The 13559-nt window shown below is 33.8% G+C and overlaps 1 protein-coding gene across 1 annotated transcript in view; it reads right to left on the reverse strand.

Moving 5' to 3' along the window:
* LOC118194561 (glycine receptor subunit alpha-2-like) overlaps positions 1-13559 on the reverse strand; it is a 58469-nt gene that overhangs the window by 10508 nt on the left and 34402 nt on the right. Inside the window, exons 4-7 of the mRNA XM_035365707.2 lie at positions 9542-9774; positions 5917-5999; positions 5385-5519; positions 608-978 (exon numbers count right to left, since the gene is read on the reverse strand). Coding sequence (XP_035221598.1) covers positions 608-978; positions 5385-5519; positions 5917-5999; positions 9542-9774 — 822 coding nt within the window. The remainder of the gene's footprint in view (positions 1-607; positions 979-5384; positions 5520-5916; positions 6000-9541; positions 9775-13559) is intronic.

Genomic DNA, 13559 nt, shown 5'->3' on the forward strand with positions numbered 1-13559 from the left:
TAAATAGTTGATTTATTAATCAATTGTAAAAATTGTTCATTATACCTGCTTCTTAATTCTATGTAATTAATCTACACTTGATTGTACATTAATTACTTACATTAATCACTTTTCGCACCAGGAGCATTGTATTTACTGCTTTTAGAATCCTGCCTGAATCTCTCGAAATTTCTGTCTGTTCAGTGTGATTTGTAAGGTGCGCATGTCGGAGTAGCAAGGATTTAAATTTTAAAAACAAAAATATATCCTATGCGTTAAGGTGAGAAGCCCCCCAGACAAAGTGAGCTCGCATTTATTCAAGTGAAATACTCCCATTCCATAATTCCTATACTGGGTCCGGAATTTTAGTGGTGTAAGGGGACTGCATTGAGGACAATGACTCAACCATACGCAAACACAGCGTGATACGTAATTTCAAACATAGTCACAGTTATGATCAATAACAGATTCATAGCTATACTTTGTTGAGTAGTACGACTGATTATGCTGCTTAGAAAACATTTTCACAATCTAAATGATTAAATAGGTGCATTAAAATCTAATAAAAACTGTACTAACTAAAAATTCTAAAAAAAAAAAAAAAAAAAAAAAAAAAAAAACTACATACTTCTTTCCCAGCAGATCCTTCAGTTTGATCGTCAGTGATGGATTTCGCTTCATTTTCTTTCCTCTTTAATAATGTAAGGACAAGTGCGTACTCTAGGAGGCTACAGAAGACAAATGCAACGCAAGAAGATAACCAGATATTCAAAGCCACTATGTAAGACACACTAGGCATTGTGGATTGATATTGCTTGGTGATAATTGTTAACAAAGAAGTCACTCCAAGAGATACTCGAGCTGGTGCTGATTCAGGAGGAATCCAGAATATGAGCATCGACATGAAAACTATGAGGACCGTAGGAATGTACGTGTTGATGATGAAGTAGCCAATCCGGCGGTTCAGCAGAAAAGTTGCATTAATGCAGCTGTATGTTTCTAAAAGCAAATAATTGATGTGTTAGTGACCTAAATATATATATAGGTGTTCTATTCAAAGAAGCAATTATTTTATAAGTGAATAAACTGGTAAATAAAAATTGTTGACTGGTGTCGAGTAATTCTACTTTTTAGTTGGTGACTGATATCAGTACGTTTAAATAATAAATTAAGGTTATGTTAACATGACAAAGCACTTAAGGGCTATCTGCCTTATAATAGGGATTGCTTCTTAGAGAATTACATTAGGGAGATAGAATGATAAAATCTGCATGCATTTTAAAATGCTTTTAACTATAATGCCTTAGTATTAATAATGCACAGTAAATTAATTTTCCACTTCCCACTTAATCAAAAATATATTCGGTAAGTTTGATTAAAACATCATTTTCACAATAATTTGAGTCGAATCAAGGCATCAAAATCGCTATATTTTTTACAGTAATCTAGTATTCTCTGACTGCAAACAAAGACTAAGCATTATTCACTGAATTCAATAATTCATATATACTATAACACCAGAAAATATTTAACGCATAATAAATCAGTCACTATTTCTCTAATATTAAATTATGAGACAAGAACTTAATAAATTTATAGGCACCATCTTTACGTGCTAACCATTATTAATCAAAGTAACTTGAACAAGTTCATAATCTAGAAGTTCCAGGAATTCCGAACAGAATTAAACATGAGTCAACTAAACAGATCATAAAAATTCACTTATAAAATTTACATCTAAACAGCACGTTTATTATGTATAATCTGAATTAAGCAATTTTAGATAACTGTATGGACTATACTTATAAAATTTTAATCATGCATTAAATTAATACCAATAAAATTATAGTTCAGTTATAATCCTCTTTTAATATTTATTGTTTTGCAATCGATAAAAATCAAAGATTAGTTTTCTACCCTTATGACGCTTACGATTGCAATCAGATATTAATTTAAGTACTACTGATAAAATTAATTTAGTTTTATCTTTAATCATTCGAAGAAATAGACTGTCCTTAACAATGGAAAATCTAGTGACTTAAAATCAGTATTACATACTTAAACGTACTCCTCCCCGAAAAAAGGTCAAACTAAAATCAAACAGTAATAGATAAAATTCATTCAGTGAAGTTCAAGATTTTCGAGCAAATCTCTGTTAGGCCGACACATTTTAGAAGCATAGTTCATAATCATCACTTAAGAAGTAAGAAAAATTCAGAGTACACCTCCCTAGTACCAGTACAGGACCATCGACAGTTCGACGAGTTCCAGTATATGTCCGTGAGTCTGGCTGTTTTAGAAATCAGCCACAGGAATGATCTCTGGAAAAGTTAGCAGAAAATCGGCGACTAAAATCTATTGCCATTTTGACCTCTAGAGAATAATAAATAAAACAGCTATTGTATCTCAGATGTTTCAAACCCCATCTCAGCATCCAGTGCTGCCTTTGCTCTCCCAAACAGCATCCAGTGTTGCGTTGCTCTCCAAAATGATCGAAATGTAAAAATTTCGGCTGCTTCAAAAAACTAATCAGAATGATAAAGAGTCCGACACAACCATTTTTTTTCTGGAATCTCTTTCCTTTTAGAGGGATGGCAAAGCAGACGTTGTCAGGCTGTTAAAGAGACCATTCGGCATGCGATTCCTTACAAGAGGCAGAGAACTTTCCGCAAGATCTTTTTTCTCTGTCCTTTGTTACATTTTAGACGTTATTTTGCAGGAGCAAAATCTCATTCTACCTTTTGTATCGAAATCATTCTTTTTCTACAAGAAAATCTAACCCCTTCTTCCTTTACAAGCGTCGAAATCACAATTATTTCTATAAGTGAAACCGTCTCAAGCTCAACAGTTCTTTTGCTCTGAAAATTAAAATTTAACTGCAGCCAATCCGCAAAACAAATTTCCAAACATTCTCTCGAAAAGAAATTTAATTTCGAAAGAAAAATGTTTGTCTTTTTCTGTTCAAAACTAAAGGAAATTAAACACATTTACTCATAAATTAAACACCTTTCCTTTACGTAAGGACCAACCTTCTAGTTTTAATTGCCTGAAAAGGGTAAAAAGCTTGTACCAGATCTTTCTCACGGTTAACAGCTAAAGACCTTCCTTGTAAATTTCCGCTCACCAATCCTATGCCTTCAACTTTCAGAGTTTATCAGTTGTAGTTTATGCCGTGTGGCAGCGAGCCAATGTATCAGCAACCCATGACCGAATAGTTTTTTCGGCTGAGAAATCTAGAGAATATGCTAGTCAGGGAAACAGCCGAGCACTCTATGTATTGAGGAAGGTCAGGATAGCACAGGCAACAGGTGGTCATACAGTATCTTATTTATAGGATACTGCCACGGGTCTTACGATTTCAGACACGTCAGACATGTAATGGGGGTATATATTGTACATATAACCGGCTGTACAAATAAGAAATGAACCAACGGTATTTCATAACAGCACGCCAGGTGCTAGGTCCGTATGAAAATTACTAGTATAAGCTGCCAACTTTTGTTCTGCTCGGTACCTCCACACACGGATACGTCCATGATGCTGCTGCAAACAGAACCGAGGTTCATCTGAAAAGAGGACTTTGTCCCATTCCTGTGCCCGTTGTCGTTCGGTGTACCACTTTCGGTGCACCACAAGAATGGCGTTAGTACTGACAGTCCGTAATACTGGTGACGTCGTCTCACTGTCCGTGTGGATACTTGTCGTCTTTTGCATACCAGGCAGATTCTGATTTACTACATATGATGTGCCTGAACGATCTCGCAAGGCCGAGAGGACTGCGCGTCTGTCCTCTCTGGCATTAGTGGCCGTGGACCATTGAGATCCTGCATGGAGTTGAATATGGTATAGGATCCGTCGTTTTTATATTCTCCTGGCAGTTATAGGATCTCGACCAACATAGCTAGTAATGTCACGGAACGATAAACTGCAGTCCCGATAGGCCAGGATACTGCCGCGTTCGAATGCCGACACGTGCTGGTAGGGGTTTCTTCTTACTTGAGGTTATATCACTACCTTTACACAAACAAGCAACATTCAGATGCCATTTCTAAATGAGAAATCCGTTGTGCTTTCTTCCCATTTATACACAATGCAGACGGTGTTACTTATACCTACTTTGTGAACATGCGCTGGATTGCTAATCATTTTCATATCCCAGGAAGTAGTAATTTTCATGCAAATGTAACATCTGTAATATGCCACTTTCATAGTGTAGCAATTTTAATGTCCATCAATGCATATTTCACATGAAACATGCCACCTCCAAAAAGAGCCACCCGGGGCAGATAACCTCCACACACTCTTAGTACGCCATTGCCTGGGATAGATTTCAAATTATTAATTAATTATAGCTATGCTGGTATTTCAATAATATAAGGGCAAGACTTTCAACCAAAATAATCGCAACTGATTTATTAGGACCACATCCTAGAAGCGTATAAATAAAAATGATAAAAACTGATCTTTGCTAGTAATAGTAGAAAGGTATTTAAAATAGTTGAAAATATATCCATTACTACAAGAATCATCGAAAGCTGTCACAGATTCATTATTATCAATGTTACTTTAGGAAAAGGTGTTCAAGATTTATTGTGGCTCAAATTAGTAATTGGTGAAGTCATTAATGTTAACATCATCACAATGTTTGAAGATAATAAATCATGTACCAAGCGTATATTTAATGAGAATAATTCAAATAGGTTGAAACACATAGATATCAACTTAAATTTACTCATCAGAATGTGAAAGCACATAATATCAAAAGTAATTTGATTTGTTCTAATAATATTAATTGCTGACTTGTTAACTAAATTTTTACCCAAGAATAAATTGAACGAACGTTTACTTTTATACTGTTTAAAGTTATCTTAATCTTGTTTTGAATGTGGGATTAAGGGCGAGTGTTGTTGATGTAATCCTAGACCTCATATTTTTATATTACAGTACAATTGTTTTTTAGAGTATTATGTAAAACATCTACAGCTCATCTTTAAATTCGCAAAACTTTACCAAGACAGAATAGTGATTCGAAGAACTAGGCGTATAATAAGTAAGGATGCACTTAATCCAGCGCAGACCAAAACGAGATGCAGCAGATAATCTTAGTAGCAGTAATTAGTGTTGGCTGTTTTTACTGCTCCAAATATTTTCATGTTTGTTTTGTATCTTTTCCTTTGGATATTTAAAATAAAGCTTTATTTTAAGTCCAACAGAAACCTCTGAGTAAGTTATCCCTTAGCAATATTAAATTGAATAGCTTCTTATTTATACCTCGACAATCTACGCCATTAGCCACTAACTAGTGTCAAAATTGCACGGACAATACAATTTTACAATAAATAAATTTTTACATCGAAGTTATTTACAGCAAAGTTTTGCATTTAGATAAATTTGAAATAATTTACCTTCGTACATATATGTGTCACAACGGCCGAGTGACACGTCACCAACTTCAAACTGTGGAAGAGTCAAAATACTACTTATTCGAACTGCTCGTGATTCATTCCAGTTCAGCTTAAGGTCAGTCGACGGATCCATCACTTAAGGGGAAAAATTGTAAATATATAATAATTAACATTTTCATATTTATATTTGATGTAACACAGAAAGAGAATATATTCTAGAATGCAGATATCTAAATTTGTCATAATATTAAAGGAACTAATATTAAATTTGCCATAATACTAAATGGAAATGGAGGACATAATCTTGTGGCATACTGTTATATGTATTAAATATATTCAAGGGATTGCTCTTTTACTGTTCAAAGGTGTGCTTAAATGACTTTATTATTCTAACGTTACTAAGCTCTCTTCTATGCTAGAAACTAAAATATAACACCTTCCTTTTGTTGATAATAGTTAACATTTTCATCAAGACAAAAGATGTGAATGAAGAAAATGCCAGAAATTGACAAGTTACGAAATGTTTACTTACAAGATATGATGGAAATACCACAAAACTGGCTGTCATGAGGATATTTTTCCATGCGCATATCACAGCTTAGTTCAAGCGTCACTCTAAGAAAAAGATTAAACGGATTTTTTATTCACACGTTATTTAATGAAATTCCTTTTTATCAATCGTGCATGATAATATGGGTTTCTTTCCAAAATTTATATATATTTTATAATGAGTTAGTTCCAAAGAGGTTTTGTTACCTTAAATATTGATACTAGACGCGTACTAAAAATTTACAGATACTAGTTTTGTTAAGAAAAATTACAATTCTTACGACAAATAAGATATATTTATCGCTAATTGTTCAACTGCTAACGCTTGCGCGAAGTACTTATTAGTGCTTGAAATATGTTAACCCTGGAACCGAAGCTGAAACAAGAAATTTCGTCTTATGGTTGTAAAATATCTTATATTAACTAACCAGCTGCTGTTTTCTTTCCTTTATTACAACGTCTTCCTTCCGCCTTCCTTTTCACAATGCGGATTAGTTTTAACTGTATTTAAGTTGAGGGTTTTGAATCTTAGGAAAAGTATTGTACTCCTTGGTAATTACTCTGGACTGCCTCTCAACAAAATAAAAAGGATATATCTGTGCATTATAAGGCATATTCTACGCTAAGTAACTGCAGTCTGGGCATCAGCCTCAAAGGCACACTTCCACAAACTTCAGGTAGTACAGAATAAGATTCTGAGAAGAATTGTAAATGCTGTTTACCTGACTACAAACAAACAGATCCATGACGACTTGAAAAGTGACGTTATATTGGACCACATTGTGGTGTTTTTATTTTATTTTCCTAACAGTTAATTTTATTGCGGAAACAGCATTTCCTTTACACCCTCATTTTCTTAAGCAAGCTTTCTTGCCAGAATGAGTTTTCAGTTTCACGCTTTATGCAAAGTAATGTAGTAAGGTTTATCCTAAGTTTTTAACAGTTATCTTTAGTTAAAGCTACTTTCCTGTCCATCCTAATTTCAGCTTACAACTTCCTACCAGAATGTATTTTTGGAAAACGAGTAAGAGCGGTATTTAAGTCGAAGTTCCGCTGACTTCGTTAGAGAGCCAGAGTTTCGGACTAGCGCGCATTCGCCTTTTGACTATACTCTCTCTAAGCTATTTCTACTCTCGGTCGTATCTCAGGCCCTTGATAGCTTCGCCAGCTTAGTTGATAATTTAGGGGCCAACTGCTTAAAAATCTCGGCTATATCTATTTATTAAAGCTTAGTTAAGTTTTATTTCTGATTACTTTAAGTTCAAGTCCAAGTGGAGGTCTTGCTGTACGCTCTGAGAATGGGCCATCTGTTAAATTCTTATTTTAAGAAATAAAGGGTAATTAACCGTTCTTGAGTTTTCGTCTCTGTTCATGAACTAAAGCGATTATTCGTTTAACTGTTCACGAGGTTCGTACACATTTAGCTGTTAGATAAAAGGGTGGAACCCCACAAGGTAGAAATTACTATTTAAGCTGAGGTCTGAGTTACTTAAGAGACAGCGTGTTCTGCCTTTCGGCGACGTTGTTGCTACTAGTTAAAGGTTGTTATTTACGGCCGTGCATACTAATTGCCTGTTAATCTAGTCGGTGATATTCTCCGAAGAGCCAACGTCGTGTTCAATACCTTTGTGCAGCTTCGGCTGATTATTCAACTTAGAATTAGTTTAGTTTTATATTTACTATTTTTAAGTTAAAGCCATAAGTGCTAGCTATTCGTCCGCTCAAGTGGGGCCATCACTGAATATATTTGAGTTAAAATAGAAGGGTATTTTAACCCTTCTTCTGTTGTTCTTACTGACACAATAGAACTCAGTGAATAGTCGCTTTACAGATCAAGTAGATTCTAGCAGTTATGCAACTTTAATTTAGCTAGAATACTATAACATTACTAAATAAAAGTTTCTTCAAAACTTGATTTAACTGTGATCCTGAAAATTTTTCAGAAGTTCTTAGTTACCAAATCTTTCCAAAAGATTATTTGATCAGAATATTTGCTACTCAGATGCTTAGAGATCACTACTTCATAACCCAGGTTTGACTGCTAAAGCTTACTTGTTTTATTCGCTGCGTGCCTATTGTCTCTCACTGCTTTCCATTAGATTGGCTCATATGCACTAAAGGAGATAATAGTCTCTCCACTTTTACCTCACTTTCCTGACCGTCGTTTTAATTTCACCTGCTAGCTCATCAAAGTCATATGCCCTCAGTGGCTTAATTTTCTTATCTAGCTTATTAGTCAGTGTTTTCCCCTCCATCTCTTTTTAAAAGTCATATTCCGGCTTTGCCATCTCGCTAACCGATGCTTTAACTATAAGGTATTTCTCCCACCTTCTTGACATGCCTTCGTGGTGTGGTGGCCTGCATGCTGGGTGCGTATTCCAGAGGTCCGCGGTTCGATTCCCGGCGAAGGTGTTGCTAATTTTTCATCTCCCTTGCTCCAAAAAAATCATAGGATCTCTACATATCTTACTCTGATAAAATAAATAAACCGGCTTATTTCTTTTTATACTGAATGTTAGCCTTAGACTATGTTACCCATTTTTGAATGAATTATCTGTTATTGCTTAGTTTAAATAACTACAAGTAGTGGTTTGTCAGTAGCACAAGTCGTGCCCTTGAGTTAAGATTAAATAGAAAGGTTATTTTAAAATTTCTTTAATACTTTCTGATTATTTAAGATGTAGAGATTTATCTCTATTTTGTCTAGTAAGATCCACAGGACTTTATTCTTAATTCCAGTTATCAATAGCAACCCTATATGGTGATTAAATGCTGAGATATTTTTGTGGTTACGTAAATGAGAAGTGTTAACAAAAGATTAATTGGAATTGGAGGATACGTATTTAATTATTTTTTTCTCTAATCAAATGGAAAAAAATAAAGTTCTAGTTTGACAACAACTCATTTGGGGATGCCTGACTCTTAACTCTTGGATCATTAAGGGTCCACTGATAGCAGTTAAAGAACTTCTGAATTTAATCCAAAAATTCCATTACTTTGATTGCAGAACTCGCAGGAATTCGTGAAGGAACACGTGAAGGAATTCGCTGACACAAATTTCCAGTACCCATTATTGATCGAAATTTCTAATTTAGCTGGCTCTATAAAACCTTTAATTTCCCATAACTCTGTGAAATTTGGATGAAAATTTAGGCAAGAATTTGTATTTAAGGTTATGAGGAATATTTCAATATAATTTTTGCTCAATGAAAATCTTATAAAAATTATTTTTTCATTTTACACAATCCTCTAACCCACAAGGCTGAAAATGCTTTCTTAAAATTTTCTACTTCATTTTGAAAAACTCTGAAGTACACATACAATATTAATATTTATATAAATAAAGCCTGTAGTAATCATTTTCGAATACGTAAAAGCATCGCTTTTTAAAAAATAACTTTTTCGAGAACTATATAAAAAATTAGTTTTCACTTACTTGTTTACAACATTAATTTCTATGTAGCGTCAAGAGCGAATAACGTGTACTACTAGGCAATCAATATATCTGTATAAAAGGATTTGAATTCTTGAAGTTGTTGAAGATTTACCAAATATGAATTAAACTAATATATAATTTTGAAAAGGCAAATAAAAGGAATGATTTTTACCTTCCAGCGAAATGCAGAGTTTTATCTTTTTCTATCCAATACAGTACACTGCGTGTAACCCATTTTTGCAGTGTTATCTCCAAAGCATTTTTGAACCATATATCCGGTGTCCATATGTCATTTCTCCATACTGGATCAAGCACGACTTTGGACCGATTTCCTGCTATATCTTCAGGAAACATTAACCGACCATCCTTCCATTGTTCCCTAATTATTATGTCCATTTTGAAATCCTGGAAAAAGGCGAGTTTTTAAAAAAAGTTAATGCATAGTAGGGTTATTATATTTTAACTAAAACTATTAGAAAGCTAACGGGTGTGTGCTTCATCTTTGAAACATTCTATTACACACTTAGTTTTACTAATCCAATATATGAATTCTGTTATAAATTTTAACAATTGCTATTTATATATGGTTATAACTTTGAGTTATTTTAGTGTTCAAATATTACATTAGCTTTAATTTCTGAAGGAGCTTCAGAAAGCTTCGCAAGCACCCGACGGCAAGAATTTCCTGAGCGCCCCTGACTAAATGGCGAAAAGATAGCTTACAGTGCAGTCGCAGGCAGGCAGACAGACAGAAAAAAGTACCAAAACATCGCCATGGGCAAAACTGGTATAGCCCACTGCACTAACCATCTATGGAAGTGTACAATCACGGGGCATACGGTGTCTCACAAAAAGCGCAGAATTTTTTTTTTCTTTTGAGTACGGCGATGCACACAATGGTAATTTGCCAAAGAGAAGGATGCCGCCTGGAGAACTTTTAAGAGAAAGTGGCTGGTAGCCACATTACGCATGCAGAAAATACAAAAGGGCCCTTGCAACCAGTCTGTTTGGCGGGAGTCGAGATCCTGACCGAACTGCCAGTGTTCAGCGACTTTACCGCTCTGCCGCTGGCGGGACGTAGGGTATAAATTGTGTAGATATTTATTTAATATTATCAATACCGTACTTATGAGTTTCATTACCTACTATAAACTCCAATAAATTGAACCTTTCTTGCTTTGACGTTTAAATGCCAAAAAACGATTCACAAAGGAGTAACGCGTCTTTACACGTCTGAAAACTTTTTACAAAAACAGGATGTGCGTTTCGTAAATTATGCCACATCTCTGGACTTGCCTGATCTGCACAAAATAAATACCAAGAATACCATTCAGTCAGGACTACCTGCCACATATTTCAAGAGTCAACAACATTGTTTCATGAAAGTTTTCTGGGTTGTATCTTATTTCATGGCGGTGACCAGTAATGGCCTGCGAGTTTTGTGTCTTCATACTTTGCATTACGTATCTTTTTATTGAGATATGTCAAGTCAAATGTTTATATAAAGAAACCTCAAATAGTTCCCGAACTAAAGAAAGAAATTCAACGGGACAGTTCGTAAAATAAACAAGGAGGTTGTGAAAGACTACTTACTTTGAGACTACCAATTACTCTGAGAATGCTTCTTACCATAGTACGAAAAAGAAAAATGACAGTGCGACATTATGGTGCCAAGTCAGCATACTTAAATGGAGATTTATCGCATAATATATTCATGAAGCAACTTCCGGGATTTGAGGAAGGCGATAAAGTTTATAAGCCTTCAAGCAAGTGGCAAATGAATGGAATAAAAAACTTAATTTTTTATGTAGAAGATTTCAACGAAATTAAAATGACTCTTTTTTTATATACAAGATAAAGAAAGATTTGTATATTTTATCGTATATGTGGATGATATGGTAGTTGCAGTTAGTAGAATTAGAATTCCTCTGTATACAGTTAGCAGTATACAGAGGAATTACTTAAAAATTTAAAAAGTGAACATTTCACAATGGAAAATGCAGAAAATATTCATTACTATTTAGGCATACGTTTTCATCGTGACAGCGAGGAAATCTCCTACATTGACCAATCAAGCTATATTCCGAGAAAGCTGAAACAGTATCATATGAATGATTGTAAAAATCTACGTTTCTTTATTGATTCAGGATATTATAAGCAAAAGAAAGTTTCAAAAGCTAACAATAAAGTAGAGGAATACAAAAGTGCAATAAAATCATTACTGTACCTGGCAGCCAATACCAGACTAGATAAAGCAGTTTCTGTTTCAATCTTAACCCTAGAATACTAACCTGAGTAAATTTTATTCACGGAACAGAGAAATGCGCGCGCAACTTCTAAACCGTGCGCATTAGCGCCACTTTCACTCAGATATGCTATCTACGTTCTTTTTTCTGTAAGACGTAGTTATAATTGAATGTGAGATATTAGAAAAAATCAGGAAATTTAATCCTACTTTTATATGGTGATTAAAATTTACTCATAGTTTTAAGAGAATGTTTTTTGTAAGTAATATTTACTTATGGTTAGCATAAACAGACTATTTGTATACGTAATATTTACTCATGGTTAGTCTTAACAGACTAATTTTTTATATGATATTTGTTTGAATTTAGCAGTGGGAGGAATTTTTTAATTAAACTTTATTATAATTAATGTCATTTAATTCTAAATAACAAGTATTATAAATATCTATGTATTTTTAGTTCTATTTTCCCATTTTTAGTAAAAGATGTCTAGAAAGCTAGGATTAGATATAGAAGAAGCATTAAAAATTATTTTTTAAGACGTTTCGGAATTATCTTCAGCTGAACAAGATTATATTGGAATTAGAATCTGATGACTCTTTTGACGAGCCACTTTATTTGCGTCCCCCCCCCCCCAAAAAAAAAAAAAAAAGAGAGAGAAACGCAGTTTTTAGAAGTTGATATGATTCAAGAAGTAACCAACAATAAGTGAAACTAAGAAGAAAGTGAAACTAAGAAGGGCAATAAAAACATATGCATTCGATCTTCATATGATGACTCAAACTTAATTATACAAAAGTATCTGCATTAATTACAATAAATGGCTCAGAAGTAGCCGGTAGATAAGAATTTTAAATGGAAAACAACCAGAGTAAGTGGAAATACAAAAATTCCCGGCAAGAAATATTATCCATGTTCAACCTGGTGCTACCTCAATTGCTCGTTCTTCTTATCAACCAATAGACTACTTTCAGCTATTTTTCTATAACGACATTTTAAACATTATTTCGAAATATACAAATGAAGAGATTGAAAGCAACATTTTAAAAATAAGTTACAAAATAAATCTACATTATCTTCTGTTTCGCTGATTGAGCTAAAGGCATTTTTTGGTTTAATAATTTTAGAAGCTTCATTGCAGAATAATTATTTGTCATCCGACTTATTATTCGATAATTCTTATTGCGGTGATAGATACTTAGCAACAATGTCCAAAGAACGATTCAATGTTTTGGTAAATTCTCTGAGATTTTATTGTAAAGAGAAACTGATTGTAAAGAGAAAAAGAGAACTGCAAACTCAATGTAAATTTGCTTCCTATTTCTATCGTTTGGGAAAACTTTTTGACGAATGGCCGAAAAAATTACAAACCTGGAGCATATGTAACAATAGACGAACAACTCGTTGGATTTATAGGAAACTGTCCATTTAAAATGTATATCCCTTCCAAACCAGATAAATATGGAATTAAAGTAGTGATGATGATGTGTGATAATACTACAAATTATATGATTGATGCAATTCCTTATTTGGGTAAAGGAACTGTCTCAAGTAAACAACCAGCTGCTGATTATTTCGTAAAAAAATTAACTATAAGAAATTAACACCGAAATATAACTATGGATAACTGGTTTACAAATACACCATTAGTTCAATCACTTCTAAATGAAGATCAGTTAACTGTAATAGGTACTGTAAAAAAGAACAAAAGAGAATTTCCAAGACGAATTTGTTGATATAAAATTTCAACAACTAAAGAAACTACGTTTTTTTTTTATTCCATAAGGATTTAATCGCACTATCGTATAAACCAAAATTAGATAAACTCGTATTGCTTTTATCATCGGCACATCAACAACCATCAATTGATGATAAAACTTTGACATCTGAAGTTGTATGTAACTGTAACAAATCAAAAGGAACCGTTGATACTTTCGATCAAAT

This window comes from Stegodyphus dumicola, chromosome X1 (genome assembly GCF_044657685.1).
Source record: "Stegodyphus dumicola isolate Sdum_Otavi_A_Nest chromosome X1, ASM4465768v1".
Classification (NCBI taxonomy): Eukaryota; Metazoa; Arthropoda; class Arachnida; order Araneae; family Eresidae; genus Stegodyphus; species Stegodyphus dumicola.